General features: G+C 36.2%; 1 protein-coding gene across 2 annotated transcripts in view; it reads right to left on the bottom strand.

The window, feature by feature from the left end:
• The window catches only part of ROCK2 (Rho associated coiled-coil containing protein kinase 2), a 102,838-nt gene that overhangs the window by 21,722 nt on the left and 64,338 nt on the right, over positions 1–16,778 (bottom strand). Inside the window, exons 8-19 of one of the 2 annotated variants that reach the window (XM_081940112.1) lie at positions 14,705–14,796; positions 13,296–13,455; positions 12,712–12,799; positions 12,446–12,457; positions 11,473–11,561; positions 7,067–7,115; positions 4,717–4,852; positions 4,468–4,559; positions 4,033–4,279; positions 3,662–3,768; positions 2,138–2,297; positions 843–1,003 (exon numbers count right to left, since the gene is read on the bottom strand). In XM_081940112.1, the coding sequence (XP_081796238.1) occupies positions 843–1,003; positions 2,138–2,297; positions 3,662–3,768; positions 4,033–4,279; positions 4,468–4,559; positions 4,717–4,852; positions 7,067–7,115; positions 11,473–11,561; positions 12,446–12,457; positions 12,712–12,799; positions 13,296–13,455; positions 14,705–14,796 (1,393 nt within the window). The remainder of the gene's footprint in view (positions 1–842; positions 1,004–2,137; positions 2,298–3,661; positions 3,769–4,032; positions 4,280–4,467; positions 4,560–4,716; positions 4,853–7,066; positions 7,116–11,472; positions 11,562–12,445; positions 12,458–12,711; positions 12,800–13,295; positions 13,456–14,704; positions 14,797–16,778) is intronic. The other variant, XM_081940113.1, reaches the window with a different exon arrangement.

Here is a 16,778-nt window from a genome sequence, read left to right as displayed (position 1 = left end):
TCCTGAAGTACAAATAGCTTTTGTTTTTCATTTAAAAATTTCACATTTCAAATTACTTATAGAACGGGGGAATAAGATCCCAAAATATTCTATGCAGGAATACAATATACCTTTCACTTATGCCCTAGAATACATATCCTTGATTTTTAACCTTTCCCATTGCTACATCCTCTGACCCTCATCAAAAGGGGCACTATGGAGCATGATATGCTGATAGCATTTGACAAAGAAACAAAGTACAAGTAGTCCTCGAGTTACAACCATTCATTTAGTGACCATTCTAAGTTACAACAGCACAGACTTATGACCATTTTTTACACTTACAACTGTTGTGTCACGTTATCAAAATTCAGATACTTGGCAACTGACTCATATTTATGACGGTTGCAACATCCCAGGGTCATGTGATCCCCCTTTGCAATCTTCTGACAAGCAAAGTCAATGGGGAAGCCAGATTCACTTAACAACCGTATCACTAACTTAAGAAGTACAGTGATTCACTTAACAGCTGTGGTAAAAAAAAAAGGTTGTAAAATGGGGTAAAACTCTCTTAACAACTGTCTCACTTAGCAACAGAAATTTTGGGCTCAATTGTGGTTGTATGTCGAGGAATGTATGTGCTCAAAATTACCTATAGAACTCTTTGGATTCATTGATTCTCTCAATCTAATCCACACTTGGTTTTGATAAAAAGTTAAGTAAATATAAATTTAAAAAGTGAAACAAAAGCATAGATCTTTATAGAGAATTATTTATCATAAATGTAACAAAAGATGGGGAAAGCTGTAAGCAGATGTAGTACAGCAAACATTAAAACTGATTTTTTGGAAGTTTATATTTACATCTTCATTTAGTTTATCTTTCTGCTTAAGCAGCTCATTTATTTTCTGCTGGGATTGCTTCAGATCGCAGTCCAACATAGAACACCGCTTTTCAACCTCCAGTAAACAGTTTTCCACTTTTTGCTTTGTAAATCTTTCTTCTGAAAGTTTCTTTTCCATTTCTGTGAAAGGGGAAAAAAAAAACACAGCTGTTTTGCTATTTGGAAATTCACATTTGCAGAATACAAGAATGCAGTAAGAAAAAAAGAAAAAACGTCCTCCCTTTTCCAGCACCTTAAAGCTACAGGACATGAAATTAATTTTGAAGGAACTAAGTTAATCTCCAAAACTGAATACTTCAACAAGATAATTATGGAAGCTATCGAAATAGAGAAACACCCCCACAACATGAATAAACGTGATGATACCTCCCACCTACCAGACATCTGGAAACCAGCCCTAGTCAACAAACGAGCTCCACCCAGCACCCAGGATGTTACAACATGAAACAACAACGGACACACAGCCAGCACCAATCAACCAATCATGATACAACCACACAGCCAATCATTCCACTTACTGAAACAAAGCCAGCATTCCACACACCCCCACCAAGATTTTTAGAAAGGCGGCAGCTCTGACCACGCTTTAAGCCCACAACCCAGCCTGAAAATGGTGAGTGACACCTCACCGAAACGTTGCAAGACAATCTCAATCTTATACGGGAAAAGATCCGAATACAACAAGACCAGCATCCCTACACACATGAAAATCTACAAAAACAAATGTGTGTGTGTGTATGTGATGTCAAAGCACCTGGTATGCCCAAAAAATGCAACACACATACACACACACGCTGGTCTTGTTGTATTCAGGTCTTTTCCCGTGTAAGATTGAGATTGGCAACATTTCACAGAAATGTTGTGAACTTCTGTGAACTGTCTAATTGCAGTGGCATAGGTAGGCTCTTGGAAGATTTAAAGAACTAGATTAGAGACAGATTATTATGGAGAAAAATTATGTGGTCGCTAATTGACTCTGATTTGATGGCACGTAGATCCAAACAAACAAACAAACAAAACAAAGTTTTAAATTAAGATTAGCTTCTGGATTATAATAGTGAAATGTATTAATTTATACAGGTAAGTCTTTCTCAATCTTCCTTCGGTTCCTGAACTGACTGTATTGCCTTAATCAAAGAATTATTTCTCTGTGGAGTCATAGTGAAGCTAAACTGTCACATTTATGTTTTTGAATAGAAGGCTGAATGTAAATATGCTAAATGAAGCTATGAACATGTGAGATTAAATACATACCTTTCATAGCTTCAGACTTAGCTTCTTCAATCGATTTATATATTTTGTTTTTGTCTGCTAGTCCGGCTTTTGTTGCTTTATGTTCAACCTCTTCTTGCTCCAAGTTTTGTTGCATGACTTTAAGCTTGTAAGTCATATCTATTTCCATATTGCTCTTCTCCTATTAGGCATAAATCAAAATATCTCATAATTAATATGAACCCCATGTAAAATGATTTATTGGAACTATTGGTTGTAGACAGAAAAAATGTAGGCTTGACCTAGGTATTCAGTCTGCTACTTCAATTATTATGCAAGCAAGCCGCTATTAAAACTATGAAAAGCCTAATATGAGATAATAGAAGTCATTGATCAAGGTAGCACTGTAAATTGGATAGAAACCCCCCCCCCCAAAAAAAACAGTGATGTGTATAGAGAATGAGGATTTCCCCCCCCCCACACGTCCACATATACAAACACATCTGGTTACATATAAATTTTTGTTTTTCTAATGGTATTCTGGTGTGGACAACTATGCAATTCTGCTTAATCTAGTTACAATAAATCCCTCCTAGCTTCTCCCTAAAATTTACAATCAAGATGCAGTTCATTAACATGGATGTGCAAAATGTTTTGCCCTCACAATAACTGTTAAAAGTATTCTGAAGATTTTATTTAAACCTCAATATAAAACTTGGATATTTCAAGTTTCCTAGTTTCTCTTAGCAAATAAGGACATGTTAACGTGACAGTAAAATGCTGACAGGGAAGGTAACCACATGGCCAAATACAATGTGACTGTTTACAGCTGTATGAGTGTCATTCTGCCTTTTAAGTTACTGCAAATTAATTGTTACGAAAAAAATATAAAGAGTTTCTGTGGGTAGATTGCAGTTCATATTGGCATGTGTGTTGTGCTAATTTTACTTTGTAGCTGGAAACTGCAAGTATGTGTGCATGCTTTAGTATGGTTTACAAGCACACAATGTTATTGCTACTGAGGTTTTGTAAATGCTCAGACTATCACAATCTAGGCTTGGTTGATCTACCTAGTCTTGGGACACAAATGTATTGTGAGCATGGTCTTATGCTTCAACCCTGTTACTGTTCTTGAACTTTAGTAATCCTGTTACTGTTCTTGAACTTTATTTAAAGATGCCAAGACAGAAAACTGTTGGTTTGAGATTTTTGGTGAATTCTGCTCCCTTCTGCACTCCTTGCACTGCATTTCATTTTGGCTTTTATTTTGTTCCAAGTTCAAAGCAAAGATGTTATGATCCCAATATTCACTGAAAACCACCACTCAACTGCGTGTGGTAACTCACTTTGTGTGGTTAGGACTCAAAATCCGGGCATTCATGTAGCATCTGTCAATAACTCTTTACAGAAGCTGCATCTTTTCCAGACTGGTATAGCTTGACTAGAGGAGCTGCTGACTGCGAATCATATTTTCCCTTTCAAAGCTGGAGAATTCTATTTGTAATGCTATGAATAGGACCTTGTTTTATTAGCTCAACTGAATAATTCTTTTTTTTTTAAGTTTACCTTTTCCAGATCCGTCAATTTGTCCTGTAATTGTCTTTTCTCTGCCTCCATTTTAGCTAATGTATTCTTCCCATTTTTTACTTCTTCTTCCAAATTAAGAACTCGACCTAGGAATATTTAAAAGATTTCAACAAGGAAAAGAGCATTATCTACAAGTCAATTGAAGTGTAACACTTTACACACTTCGATTACAAAATCAAATCACCGATGATATATTCTGAAGGCAGAAGGAATGTGAGAATATTTAGCTGATTCCTGTTGACATGTTGATAAATTACATATTTAATACATCTAAAATCCCAATTAAAATGGATAATCACAGTAAATTGCCTTTATATGAAAATCACTTTCTAAGAGACTGCTTTTCATACCCTGTAGATCATGGATAATTTCTGACCCATGATTCTGCTCTCTTCTTTCAGATTCTAGAGCTGACTGCAGATTCAAAAATTCCTTCTCCAGTCGAAGCTTCGTGTTCTCTAAGGCACAGTTTTTATCCTGCAGATCTCTGTTGTTAGCTTCTAGCTGCTGAATTTGCTTTGTACTTTCTGTCTGGTTCTTTCTCAACCTGGCTGCTGTATCAGACTCTGTGCGCAGCAAGGCATTGGCTTCATCCAGCTATTGGGACACAAAAATACATCACAGCATTACATACAAACTAAAAAAAGGAAGCTTTTTTTTTAAACAGACACTACCATCCATTTACTGTAGCAAAGCATAACACAGTTTTTAATTATGAAGTTATTCAGAAATTAAAAGCCTTAAGAACCATTAGGAGTTTAACTTAAAACAGAATGGTAACTTGCCTGTCTTTGTAGCTGAGTAATTTTTTCATTTGATATTTGGGAGTTTTGATTCCTCTTTTTCATATCCTCAAGTTGATCCTTTAAACTGTTCACTGAAAGAAAAACAAAGCACTAATTCCACCATACGGGATTCATAACAGTATGTCACAAGTTATTCCAAGCAGCAAAGGCAGAATGGGACTCATCAATGCTCTTCCCCCTGATGCCACAAATAATGTAGTTTTTCTTCATTGTTTCTGGTGAACATACCATCGTTTTCTAGATTGCGTTTTCTATCTGCTTCGTGTTCTGCTTTCCGCTGGTATTCTGCATTCTTATGCTGAAGAAGAGCCTTCTCCCTTTCCAGCTGTCTGAAAGACGATTCTAGATGTTTCCTTGAAGATGTCTAGAAAAATCATGGAGGAAGAGAAACATATGATGGGGACATTTTTTTAAAATTACAGTAAGGAGTCCAACAAATTTTCTTAATGCAAAAATCAAAAACATTTCTCATTTGACTGCAGCAAATATACAATATAATGCTCAGCAGATGGGATTGTGCCAAATTGCTTCCAAACAGCGGAGCAGTCACACAGTTCCACGTGTTAGAGCACTAGGGTTTAAAAGCCTAAAAGCAAGCAAAATGGATTTCTATTTACACAAGCAATAGAGGGAGTCCTCACTTCCAACAACAGTTGGGATCAGAATTTCTGTTGCTAAGTGACATGATCATAAGGCGTAAATTCATGCAACGGCTTAGTAAGGGCAATTCCAGCACTTTTGTTGAAATGTGTGCAATGTTGTTAAGCACATTACGCGGTCACCATTTGCAACCTCCAGCCAGTTTCTCCATTGACTTGTTGAAAGCCAGCAATGAAAATCGTAAATGGCGATCACGTGAATGGGACCATTGTAAGTACAAGGACTGGTTATAAGTCCCACTTGTCCAGTGCTGTCATAAATTTGAATAGTTGCTCAATGAGTAATTGTCATTTCTCTTAAGAATTCTCTCTGTTAATATAATGCTTCATATAATTCATTCTGAATGATCAGCCTTATTGTTAGAGGATGCAGTGGACTGATTTCTAAAAAAGATTATCAGGAAAGAACTCAACTTTCTCCCATCTGTCTGGTTTGCACAGTATATGAAAATATAATCCACAATATATAGACTACAAAGGCCAGACTCAAGAAACATACTGAGCCAAAACCAAAGCAATCTATAACATAACAGAGCATGGATCTTGTACGGCATTTTTAAAAATTGCAAATGATGGAGGTTTACTTGCACAAGCTGTCTCTAGCACTAGTAACAAAAATCCTACTCTAGTGAGACCTAGCTGGGTTCATCGACACAATGACTGATGGTGCCCAAGGTATAAAAGACAGAGAATAATCAATGTAATGTACTTTGATTTTCAGGATTGGCTACATCACTAATACCAAAAGAGCTATTTGGCAGGATAAAAAATACCTCCTTTAAACTGACCTTGCCTACTGGAGGCTTTATAGGCAGGTCCATGAAACAAGAATGGCAAGAATGCAGAAAAGATCTGCCACTGCCTTATTTTGCTATGTTTTTCGACTTCCTTGTGTAGCCATGGAGAATCCCATCCAAGCACTAGCCAGGGGCCAACCCTGCTTAGCTTCTGAGCCCAGATAAGGCCAGCTAACTATTGCCACGCAACTGAGAGATTGAATTGTCCCATGGTACACTGCAAAGAGGACCTTTGCCTAGTTCTCATTAGTAAGCAAGCGTCCAAAAGCTAAGTATCACATGAAAGATTGGCATTTACTTGTCTTCCTACCAAAAGAAACAACAAATAAGTATCACATATCTTTTGTGCCTTTAAAAAGAATAACTTCTTTTTTTGGATAGGTGGGACTGAGCTGGAGCATCTATTGTGTGCCTTTTTACTGATGCAGTGCCACTGCCTCAAATGTAAAAAAAACACGCCAAAGTAGAAATGTAAATAAAATACATAATCTAGGCTGAATTCGATCTGCCTAAGTTCCAGAAGAGATTGCCCTTCCCTTCCCAGATACATTTCCTGTGGCACCAGGTGGCTCATTACCTCACCCGACTGTTATTCATGCTTTTGAACCTTTTTATTTATTTATTTTTGAAAGAAAAGAATTAAAAATAATCTGGTATACATCCCCAATGTTCAGAAGACAGTACTATGTCTATATTCTGTTAAAGGCCAAATAAAAAGACTGTGACTTAGTCAATAAATTGTGTGACTTTGGGGTTTTCCAAGTAAGAGTTTATAACAAAGATGGATTAAAGTGCCACAAAAGAATTGAACTGATTTCCCCCCCTCAAAACAGGTCCTGCACTAATTTTGAGACTAAGTAAACATCCCTCTCAAAATTTTCATGTATTTAAGTTCAAATGCTGACTATATGCAAAATAGTTTATTTTATTTTCATAATCTTCCCAACAGTAACTTAATTTTTATTTTTTATTTATAACACTATTACACATCTCTAGACCACAAACTGATTAACTTTTTTTCAGAATACACTCACAGTGTCTCAAATTAAAATGATAAAATTCAAAAATTCAAAACAAGGTATTTAATAGAGACTCAAAATATAAAGCAAATTATTCATTTACCTCCTCATCCAATTCCTTCATTATTTTCTCTAGACGATTATTAATAGCTCTGTAGAATAAATAATGTAAGTGTGAGAGAGACACAGAATTCTAGATAAAAAAAGTTTTTCTTTAGTATAAAATCTTCTCCGCAGCAAAAATGTAACCATTTATAAGTGCTCAACTAAATACGATTCTTACACAATTCTCTTTAGCAAGGTTTATTGTGCGGGGTAGAATGAAATCAGATTTCCAACAATTCTTATACGAACTGAAAAGTGAACTACAATATTTTATAGTTATAACCAATGTATACCCACATTGTATGATTCTGATGATTCTAACTCCGGGATGGCGAACCTATGGTACGCGTGCCACAGGTGGCACGCAGAGCCATTTGCCAGGGCACGCAAGGCATTGCCCTGTCAGCTGGCCAGCGCGCATGCCTGCGCTGGCCAGCTGAGTTCAGCCTTTTTTAAAGCCATTTTTCGCCCTCCCCAGGCTCCAGAGGCTTTATAGGAGCCTGGGGAGGGCAAAAAGAGCCCCCCCCCCATAGGCCCTCCAGAGCACAAAACACTGGCCCTATCGGCAAACAGGAAGTTCGGGAAGTCTGTTCGGGAACAGACTTCCGGTTTGCTCATAGGGTCAGTTTAAGCCCTCCTGAAGCTTCAGGGACCTTCAGGAGGCTTCCCTGAAGCCTCCGGAGGACTAAAAACCACCCTACGAGCAAACCCTATGAACAAACCTACAAGGGCTTCCAGGGGGACGGGGGAGGCTATTTTCACCCTCCCCAGGCTCCTATAAAGCCTCTGGAGCTGGGGAGGGCGAAAAAACCATAGAAAAATGGGAGGAGTGCTTCTCATGCGCGCATGCACATTGGGGGGGTCGTGTGTTTGCATTATGGGTACGGCACTCCTGCACATGACCCCCCTGCGCTCCTCCCTTATGGCACACGAGCCAAAAAAGGTCTGCCATTGCTGTTCTAGCTAATTCTAACAGCTTTTCCATAAAACATTTGCCAGCAAAGAAATGTCTCTCTTCAACAATAATTGGCTATTGTGCAGGTGGGTCTTTAAATAATGATCTCTTGAATCTCTATCACTCCAGGAACCAACTCATATATGCAGCTGCTAAATTACAGATGGATTTAAACTTTCCAAATTTACCTCAAAATTCACATTAACTAAATTGTATAAAAATTGGACATAATCCTGTATTAAATAAGACATGAACAGCTTGCAAAAACCTAAGGAACAAGCAAAGAGCAATGTGGCTTACAAAAAGAAAAAAATATTTTGGATGCTTTTCTGTTCTCTATTTACTAATATTTGTTCATGTAATTACAATGTATATGCTACCTATAGAACAGCAACAGGAAGAATTTGGAAGAAAAGAAGACATCCATACTTAATATTTTGGTCTTGTTTATTAATTTTAGAGATGTGAATTAGATATAGAAGGATCTGCTAATCGAACAAATCCCTAGTCTTTCTTATTTAATACAGGATTATGCCCAATTGTTAGACATTTTCTTCAATAGCAATAGTAATTGCATTTAGACTTATATACTGCTTCACAGTGATTTACAGAGTTAGCCTATTGCCCCCAACAATCTGGGTCCTCATTTTACCCAGAAGGATGGAAGGATAAGTGAATCTTGAGCCAGTGAGACTCGAACTGCCAAATTGCAGGCAGCCAGCAGGCAGCAGAAGTAGCCTGCAGTACTGCATTCTAACCTCTGCACCACCATAGTTCTTAACCACTGTGTCACCACAACCTGATAATCTTCAGGCCCCAGAACCCTCTTTGATCACCTCAATATATTTCCTGTCATTTTGTGTAAGTGCAAAAACAGGCTTTATAGAGTTGAACCCCTTCAGAAAAAATCCTTGGCAATGCTACCTCCCCAACCCTGAAAAACAAAGCCCAATATCCAAACAAGTGTCATATCCTTACCCACCATAACTCCTCAACATCCTCCCCTCCCCTTTTTATATACTGTCTCCCAGCAAGCAGGACATTGCCTGGCTTTGCCCTGCGTGAAACTTTCTATTCTCCAACTAAAAAAAAAAAAAAATCACCACACTTGTGAACCCTTTTGGATTTTTAGCATTTCTGCATAAATGTGACCTAAAGAGTGATGTGTTCTTCGCAAAAGTCCTAAAACTAGATAGAGAACTCAAATTAAACAAATGAATCTAAAACATTAAACTTGTTTGTTTATTTAGTGAGGAAAATGATGCGAAACAACATATTTACGTGTGGAAATAGTATCTAAACCTCTAGGATTAACAATTCATTTGAGGGAGAAATTTAAGACTCAGGTGTTTCAATCAATTGGATGATAATCAGGTGTAAATGTAGGCCATCTTGCCTTACTTAAAGAACAGAAATCTAGGCATTCACTATCACAGTCTGATCTTTGCAACTCAGGGATCATTTTGAAAAGCAGTTTTGATATTCACCAGGCCGGAAACAAGTTACAAAATTATTTGTAAAGACTTAGGACTCCAGCAGTCCACTGTCAGGTAGACTATATACAAATAGAGGCAATTAAACACCATTATTATCCTCCGAAGTAGTGGTCTGCCAAACTATTTCACACCAAGATCAAGGCATGGAATACTCCAGATGGCCTCAAAGAACCCCAGGGTAATATCTAAGGAATTAAAGGCCTCTTTTGCACAGGCAAATGTCAATGTTTGTAAGATCGCCCAGGGTATTAAATAACAAGGTTTGCATGGTTAAAGTTAGGGGAAAAAATATAATGTAACATTTTTTTTCCTTGAATGAAAACAACATGTTCAGTAAAAAGCAAACCCTGCCTCTAGCGCAAAAACTTCGCGCCATCTGTGAAGCCTGGTAGCATCGTGGCTTGGGCCTGCTTTGCAGCCTCTAGACCAGGCCAACTTGCTATTATTGATAGGATGATGAATGTTGACTTATACCAGTCAATTCTAGAGGAAAATGTCAGGATTCCTGTCCATGTACTGAACCTATCAGAAAGATAAACCAGAAGAAAATTAATGTTTTGGAAAGGCCAAATCAAAAACCTCCCCTTAATCCTTCCGAAATGTTATGAAAGGACCTGAAGTGAGTGAGCAGTTCATATAATAAAGTTCACCAACATCCCTGAGGTGTTGAAGCTGTTCCGCAAGAAGGAATGGGTTAAACTTCCTCCAAGCCAATGCACATCAATGATCAACAGCTATCAGAAACATTTAGTTGTAATTATTTCTGCCCAAGGGAGGCAACACCAGTTACTGAAAGCAAAATACATTTTTGCCACGCACAAATATGTTTCTTTGGTTCATTTTCATCAAAGAATAAATAAAGAATATAATGTTTTTAACTCAATTGTTCTCTTCATCTAGTTTTAGAACTTCTGTGGAAAACAGATTGCATTTTAGGTTGGATTTTTAGGTCATATTGCTCTTTTTGTCTTCTCAGTGACTTTCAATTCCATTTATCATGATATCTTTTGAGACCAGTTCTAGAATTAAAGGTTTTGCAGCAAAGTATTACCGGATTCTCCACTTTCCTCCAGGGCTGGTTCCAATCGGTATTGATGGCTGAGAGGATCCATAGCCCCTACTTTGTGGGGTGCAATAGGGCTGAGGATTTTCTCCCTTCCTAACATCCACATGAGGCTACTGGGTGATGTCACCCAATGTTTGGGGGAACATTATTACTAAATGCTTATAATACCCAGATTTATATTTCTTCCCCAAGATACTTGAGTGATGTCATGGATACCTGCCCCAATTTCTAGAGGCTGTGAGGACATGGATGTGGTGCTACAAGCTTTGACTTAACCTTATTCTATAGTCTATGTTCAAGCAAGGATGAAGAGCATTCAGAAGATTTCACTGGGGCAGAATGCAGCAGCATGGGCTCGAGTTACTTGGCACATGTAATACTACTGCTCCATGATCGCCATTGGTTGCCTGTATGCTTCTGGGTGCAATTTAAGGTGTTGGTTATCACCTTTAAACCCTTCATGGCTTAGATGGGCCCCCAAGTGTGCATGGAGACCTACTTCTTGATTGTGTTAATGAATTGTTTTTCAACTGCCTCTATTTTCAATTTTATATTGTTTTTTTTAATTATTCTATTTTAATTCTGTTTGTCACCCAGTGTCTCTTGTTAAGATGGGCAGCCACATAAATTGGATAAGTAAACAGAAAAATATTTATGCAGAAATATTAAAAATTCAAAAGGATTCACAAACTTTTAAACACCACTGTATATAAAGTGTAACAGATACAACTGCCTTTTGATATTACAGCTTTTAATACAGGAAAGATTCTTCATTTATATTACATATATTTTTAAGGAGTGTAGTTTGGTCTATGTCTATATATTTTAACAAACTAAAATTATATTTTTAAGAGTTTCTAATTTTTATAAAGAAAATAAAGTTATACCTGTATTTTTGCTCGAGGTCATCTTTGGTTTGTATTTCATTACGGAGCTGATCTTCTAATTTATTTATTTTTTCCTGAAATTGTATAAGCTGACAGAAAAAAATCCCCTGATTTTTAGGCATTTACAAGTGTGAATTTAGAAAGCTAGCACATAAAAATACCCCTATTTACATAGCTTACATCAAAAGTTCCTAAATTGGGATGGCATGAAGAATTTGGGAGTGGTATTGGTAGTGAGTATGTGAAATTTTTACAAAAGGTATCATTGTAGAAAACAATGCAGTAATTTTCAAATGGTCTAATAATCTAGGGACAAGTTGATGAGGTGATGGAAATGCTGAAGGTCGGCGGGTGAGTAACATAAACATCAATGCTGGACAAGATGATGGAAAGATGGAGTTAGAAATCAATAATTACATTTACTTAGGCAAAATGAAGGACAGATCTAACATTATTCATCCTGAGGCAAGATGTCTCCAAAATATAAAAAGCGGTTGTGGTGTTAAAAATCTGGGAATTCCTAATTTATACTGATCATTTTCCAAGGTGAAAGTAAATTGTTTTTATGATAATGTACAAAACATACTGAACTTGCTGAAACACATGATAATGAATATAAATTAACACTCCAGTCAAAATGTTACAGATTTGTCATATCATCATTGTCCTTAAATTACACTGTGTATTTTAAATTTATTTTTAACTTTTAAAGCAGCAAAGTTTACAGTAATAAACGTGAAGCCTTTCCTAAATTATTCCATATTTCCTAAATTAAAACCAACCCAAATTTGCTAAAACATGGCATATAGGCACAAATCCGAAGTTATAAAATGTCCATTTACAAAGTTTTTTTAAAAAATTCTTAAACTGAAATTTCTGATATTTCATTGAAAGAGAGAAAGAGTATATGTATGTGTGTGTATCATGTAGCAATACATAGTGATAAAAAAAATCTTCAGAATAATGTGCTTACCTCTTCACCATCCTGTAAAAAATAAAAATCAGATACATGCTTAAAAACAGGATACATTTCCATTTTTCCCCAATAATCTATATTGCTTGATTTAAATTATCCTTAAAAATCTACTTATTTAAAACTTATGGTAAATCATATAATGACCAGAACACCTTTTTATTAAAATGGATAATTCACAAGCAGTTCAATTAATTAACTACTGATGCGCTCATTTTCCATACATATGAAATAAATGTTTAGCACATTAAAATATGTGTACTTACCTCATTTTTCCTAAGTTCATTTTTCTTTGTCCCATTATTCTTACAGGGTTCAGCTTTCTTACCAAGCTCAGGAAAGTCACTTAGCAACCTGTTCAAAACAGAAGTTTTCAAAAACTCTGGCCACTGTGCCAATCAACTCATTTTAATCAATTCTCTCTAGTCCTAATCCCACTAGACTGTGCTCAGAATGAAGGGATTTATTTAGTGTTAGCTCTATTAACAGACAGGGGAGCTTTCTGGTTAATGGGGGAGGAGCCTAAGAGCTTCTTAAACTCATTTTAAATAGAAAGCTTCAAAAAAAAAGTCTACGCAAGCAGATATATTGGTATACGAAATGCAGGTCAGCATAACTGACTATAAAAGCAATGCCTCTATTTTGTGTGTATTATATTCTTCTCTGTCCTTCCCCCGAAAATGCAGTAATAAACATTTCAATTACGAAAATATAATCCAATGGCATACATACATACATCATACATACATACCTCATACATACATACATGCGTAACACACATACACAAGTAAAATCACTGCTGAAAAGCCAGGTTAATTGGTATGTATATTTTTACACATATGCTACATACAGGTTCTCTCTAAAGTAAGTAAATCCAATGAAAGGCAGTTGGTTTCCAACAAATGCTTTCGGGACTGGAAAGGTTTCAACATCTCCTTTGTCATCTTCAATATCATCAAAATTGCTGCTATCTATATCGCTACTCAGTTCAGGTACAACTGGTGCAGCAGCTAAAAAAAAAGTAGATACCTGTATTAGAACAAAAGTTAATGTTCTTATATTAAAACAGCACTTTCTTTTTTGCCATTAAGGTTTAATTTTGTATCCCATGTCAGCACCAGGGTCTCAACTGTTACTCTATAAGGAACATCATCTAAATGGAAATTGTCTCCTATTCTCTCAAAGCCTCCATAATGTTTAATCCATTGTAGAAGGCCACACTGCTTCTCATTGTATTCTATAGTTTCAAAATAAGACAATTATTTTAATTCCATGTATAATTAACACTGTTTTGCTTCAGAACAATCAAACAGCAAGGTTGCTTATTCCCAAACTGGGACAAAATTTAAATTGTTTCAGAACCCCTATTAAACAAATTAATCAATGTTAAGAATACATATTTGACTAAACAAAGCTGACATGACAGATGTGTAATTTCAAAAAGAATTGTGTCTAAGATAAAATATGCAAGAAATTTAAGTTTCATTTAGGCTCCCATAATCTGTCCCTTTCAAGTTGAAAGTTGGCTGCTTTATCCCAAAGATGGTTTTCCAAAATGCAACTGGACTTTCTTTACTTTTATCCCAAAGGTGCTTTTCGGGTTGTTTTTGTCCCAAAGGTGTTATTCCAAAAGAAAAATGGATTTCTTTTCAAGAAAGTTACCTTTTGGAAAAAGCACCTTTAGTTCAACCATAGATGATTTAGAATCCCCATAGATATTTGTTGCTTTAAGAATGAAACACATTCATTCTCACGTATTTTTTATTGAAATCTCCTAGTTTTTTATTTATGAATTAGTACATTCCAGGGTCTCTGCCTTTAAGCACTTAATAATCACCCACCCCTACCACTAATCTCTTCCCCAATCCAATTCTTCTGTAAGCGCAGAGAACATGAAAGTGTTTGTGGATCTTTTCCTACCTTGTAAAGGCAAGGCTCTGAACTTAATGGAAAAGCCTGCCCTTTCAACTGCATAAGACTGTTAGAAATGAGATTTGCACTAAATGAAATATTTATAGCAAGAAATATGCAGAAAAACCAACAAAACACCGAAGTTGATTTTAGGAGCATTTCACCAACTTCCAATCTAGAAACTTTACTTTGGCATTTAGTTGTAAACTTTCACATTTGCTGAAAAGTGCAATTTGAAAAGGTTTTACACAGTAAATATCTTACAATTTAAATCCACATTAAACTAATTTAGACACTCACATGCACACAAAAGGAAAATGCATTTAATTTTTTTAAAAAGATACTTACTGTCTCGAATGCTATTCCAATCCCATTGATCATTCTTAAAGAATAGATGAGATTTAATTTCTTCGACTCCACTCCTCCCTAGCCGCACATCCCTAAACATGGCAATTAAAGTCAAATTTTATTATAAGATCTACCGTTTTCTATTCTGAGGCAACCTATTCACAGTTTTTATTTTAATGCCAGGGTTGCCTAAATGTGTAAGATAAGCTATAATTTTTAACTCTTCATTAACACTGCAACCTGAATCCTCCCAGTGCATTTGCTACTAAATTTCTCAATACTCTCACATATACTGGATGAAATAACTGGAATTTTCGATCTGCCACGTGTGGAGTAAGACATAATTCCAACTGCACTCAGTAGAAAAGGAATGCTGGAAAAAAGCTCTTTAAAAAAAAAACTCACCCTACAAGTTTGCCAAACCACAGTGCAAATATTTCAACATAAGTGACAGAAGACCTGGCTTCCTAACACAGAAAGTTATTCAAACTTTACTGAAATAAGTATTTCAGCGATCACATCCTTTAAACTCACCCATACCCATATTCATATTTTCCCCAACAATGTATAATGAACCCATTATGTAAGCAGCAAACTCATTTCTTTTTAACATAACATTTTTGTGTTCCTCACTACACCTCAAAAAATACTTGTGTATCAAAATTAGTCATATAACTAATAATAAGGATTACCTTGGTGACATACATATATACACACAAATATATAAACATACACAAACAGGCCTACATCATAGTAGAAAGGAATATAAACTCAGAGTTGTCCTCTTTAAAACTTCAAAATATTTTACTTCCTCATGTATTTCTTTACTCCTTCACAAGGGGACAGAAAGTTATTCAAAATGAAGCCTTAAAACTGCACAATAATTTGTCTAATAATATATGTACACCGTGTGTAGAAATATTAGGCAAGTTGTATTTTGGAGGAATAATTTTATTATTGAACAACTACAGTGCTCTTGGTCAATTTAAAATGTTAATAAAACTCAAATCTGAATATTGAAGAAAGCAAAAGTGAGGTTTTGGCTTTCTTAGGAGAATATACATGTGTGCAGAATTATTATGCAATTAAATGAAAAATGAAAATTTGCCTGTCTCACTTGTTTATTTGCATTTGTTAAAGTGAGAATAATAAATGAACAACTCAAAACAAAAAATCAGTTACCAATATAGGCACCCTTCTTTCAATAATACTCATAAATTAATGGAGTCTGTCAGTTTCTTGATCTGTTGATGATCAATTTTTTGTGTAGCAGCAACCACAGCCTCCCAGACGCTGTTCAGAGAGGTGCACAATTTTCCTTCACCATAAATCTCCTGTTTTAAGAAGGGCCCACAACTTCTCAATAGGGTTTAGGTCAGGTGAGGAAGGGGGCCATGTCATTATTCTTTCATCTTTAAGGCTTTTACTGGTTAGCCACGCAGTGGAGTACTTTGATGCATGTGATAGAACATTGTCCTGCATAAAAATCATGGTCTTCTTGAAAGATGCAGATTTTTTCCTGTACCACTGCTTGAAGCAAGTGTCTTCTAAAAATGGCAGTAGGTTTGGGAGTTGATTTTGAGTCCATCTTCAACCAGAAAAGGGCCAACTAGCTCATCTTTAATAATACCAGCCCATAACAGTATCCCACCTCCACTTTGTTGGCTTTTGAGTTGAAATGGAGTTTTGTGTCTCTTATTGATTCATTCATGGACCCATCTCGTCCGTCAAGAGTCACTCTCATGTCATCAGACCATAAAACCTTTGAAAAATCTGTCTTCAGATATTTCTTGGCCCAGTCTTGCTCTTTCAACTTACGTGTCTTGTTCAGTGATGGTTGGGTTTCAGCCTTCCTTACCTTGGCCATGTCTCTGAGCCATTTCTCTTCGCCATGTCTTTTTATTTCTAGGCACTCCAAGCAGGTTGCAGTTCTGGAATATGACAGTACTGGAGGATAATGGGTTCCTGGTAGCTTCACGTTTGATTCTTCTCAAATCTTTGGCACTTAATGTGCATCTTTTTTTCTCAACACATTTCTTGCAACCCTGTTGACTATTTGCAACAAAACATTTGA

Source organism: Natrix helvetica (assembly GCF_964273705.1).
Source record: "Natrix helvetica genome assembly, chromosome: 2".
Taxonomy (NCBI): Eukaryota; Metazoa; Chordata; class Lepidosauria; order Squamata; family Natricidae; genus Natrix; species Natrix helvetica.
This window is presented reverse-complemented; position numbering and strand designations above follow the sequence as displayed.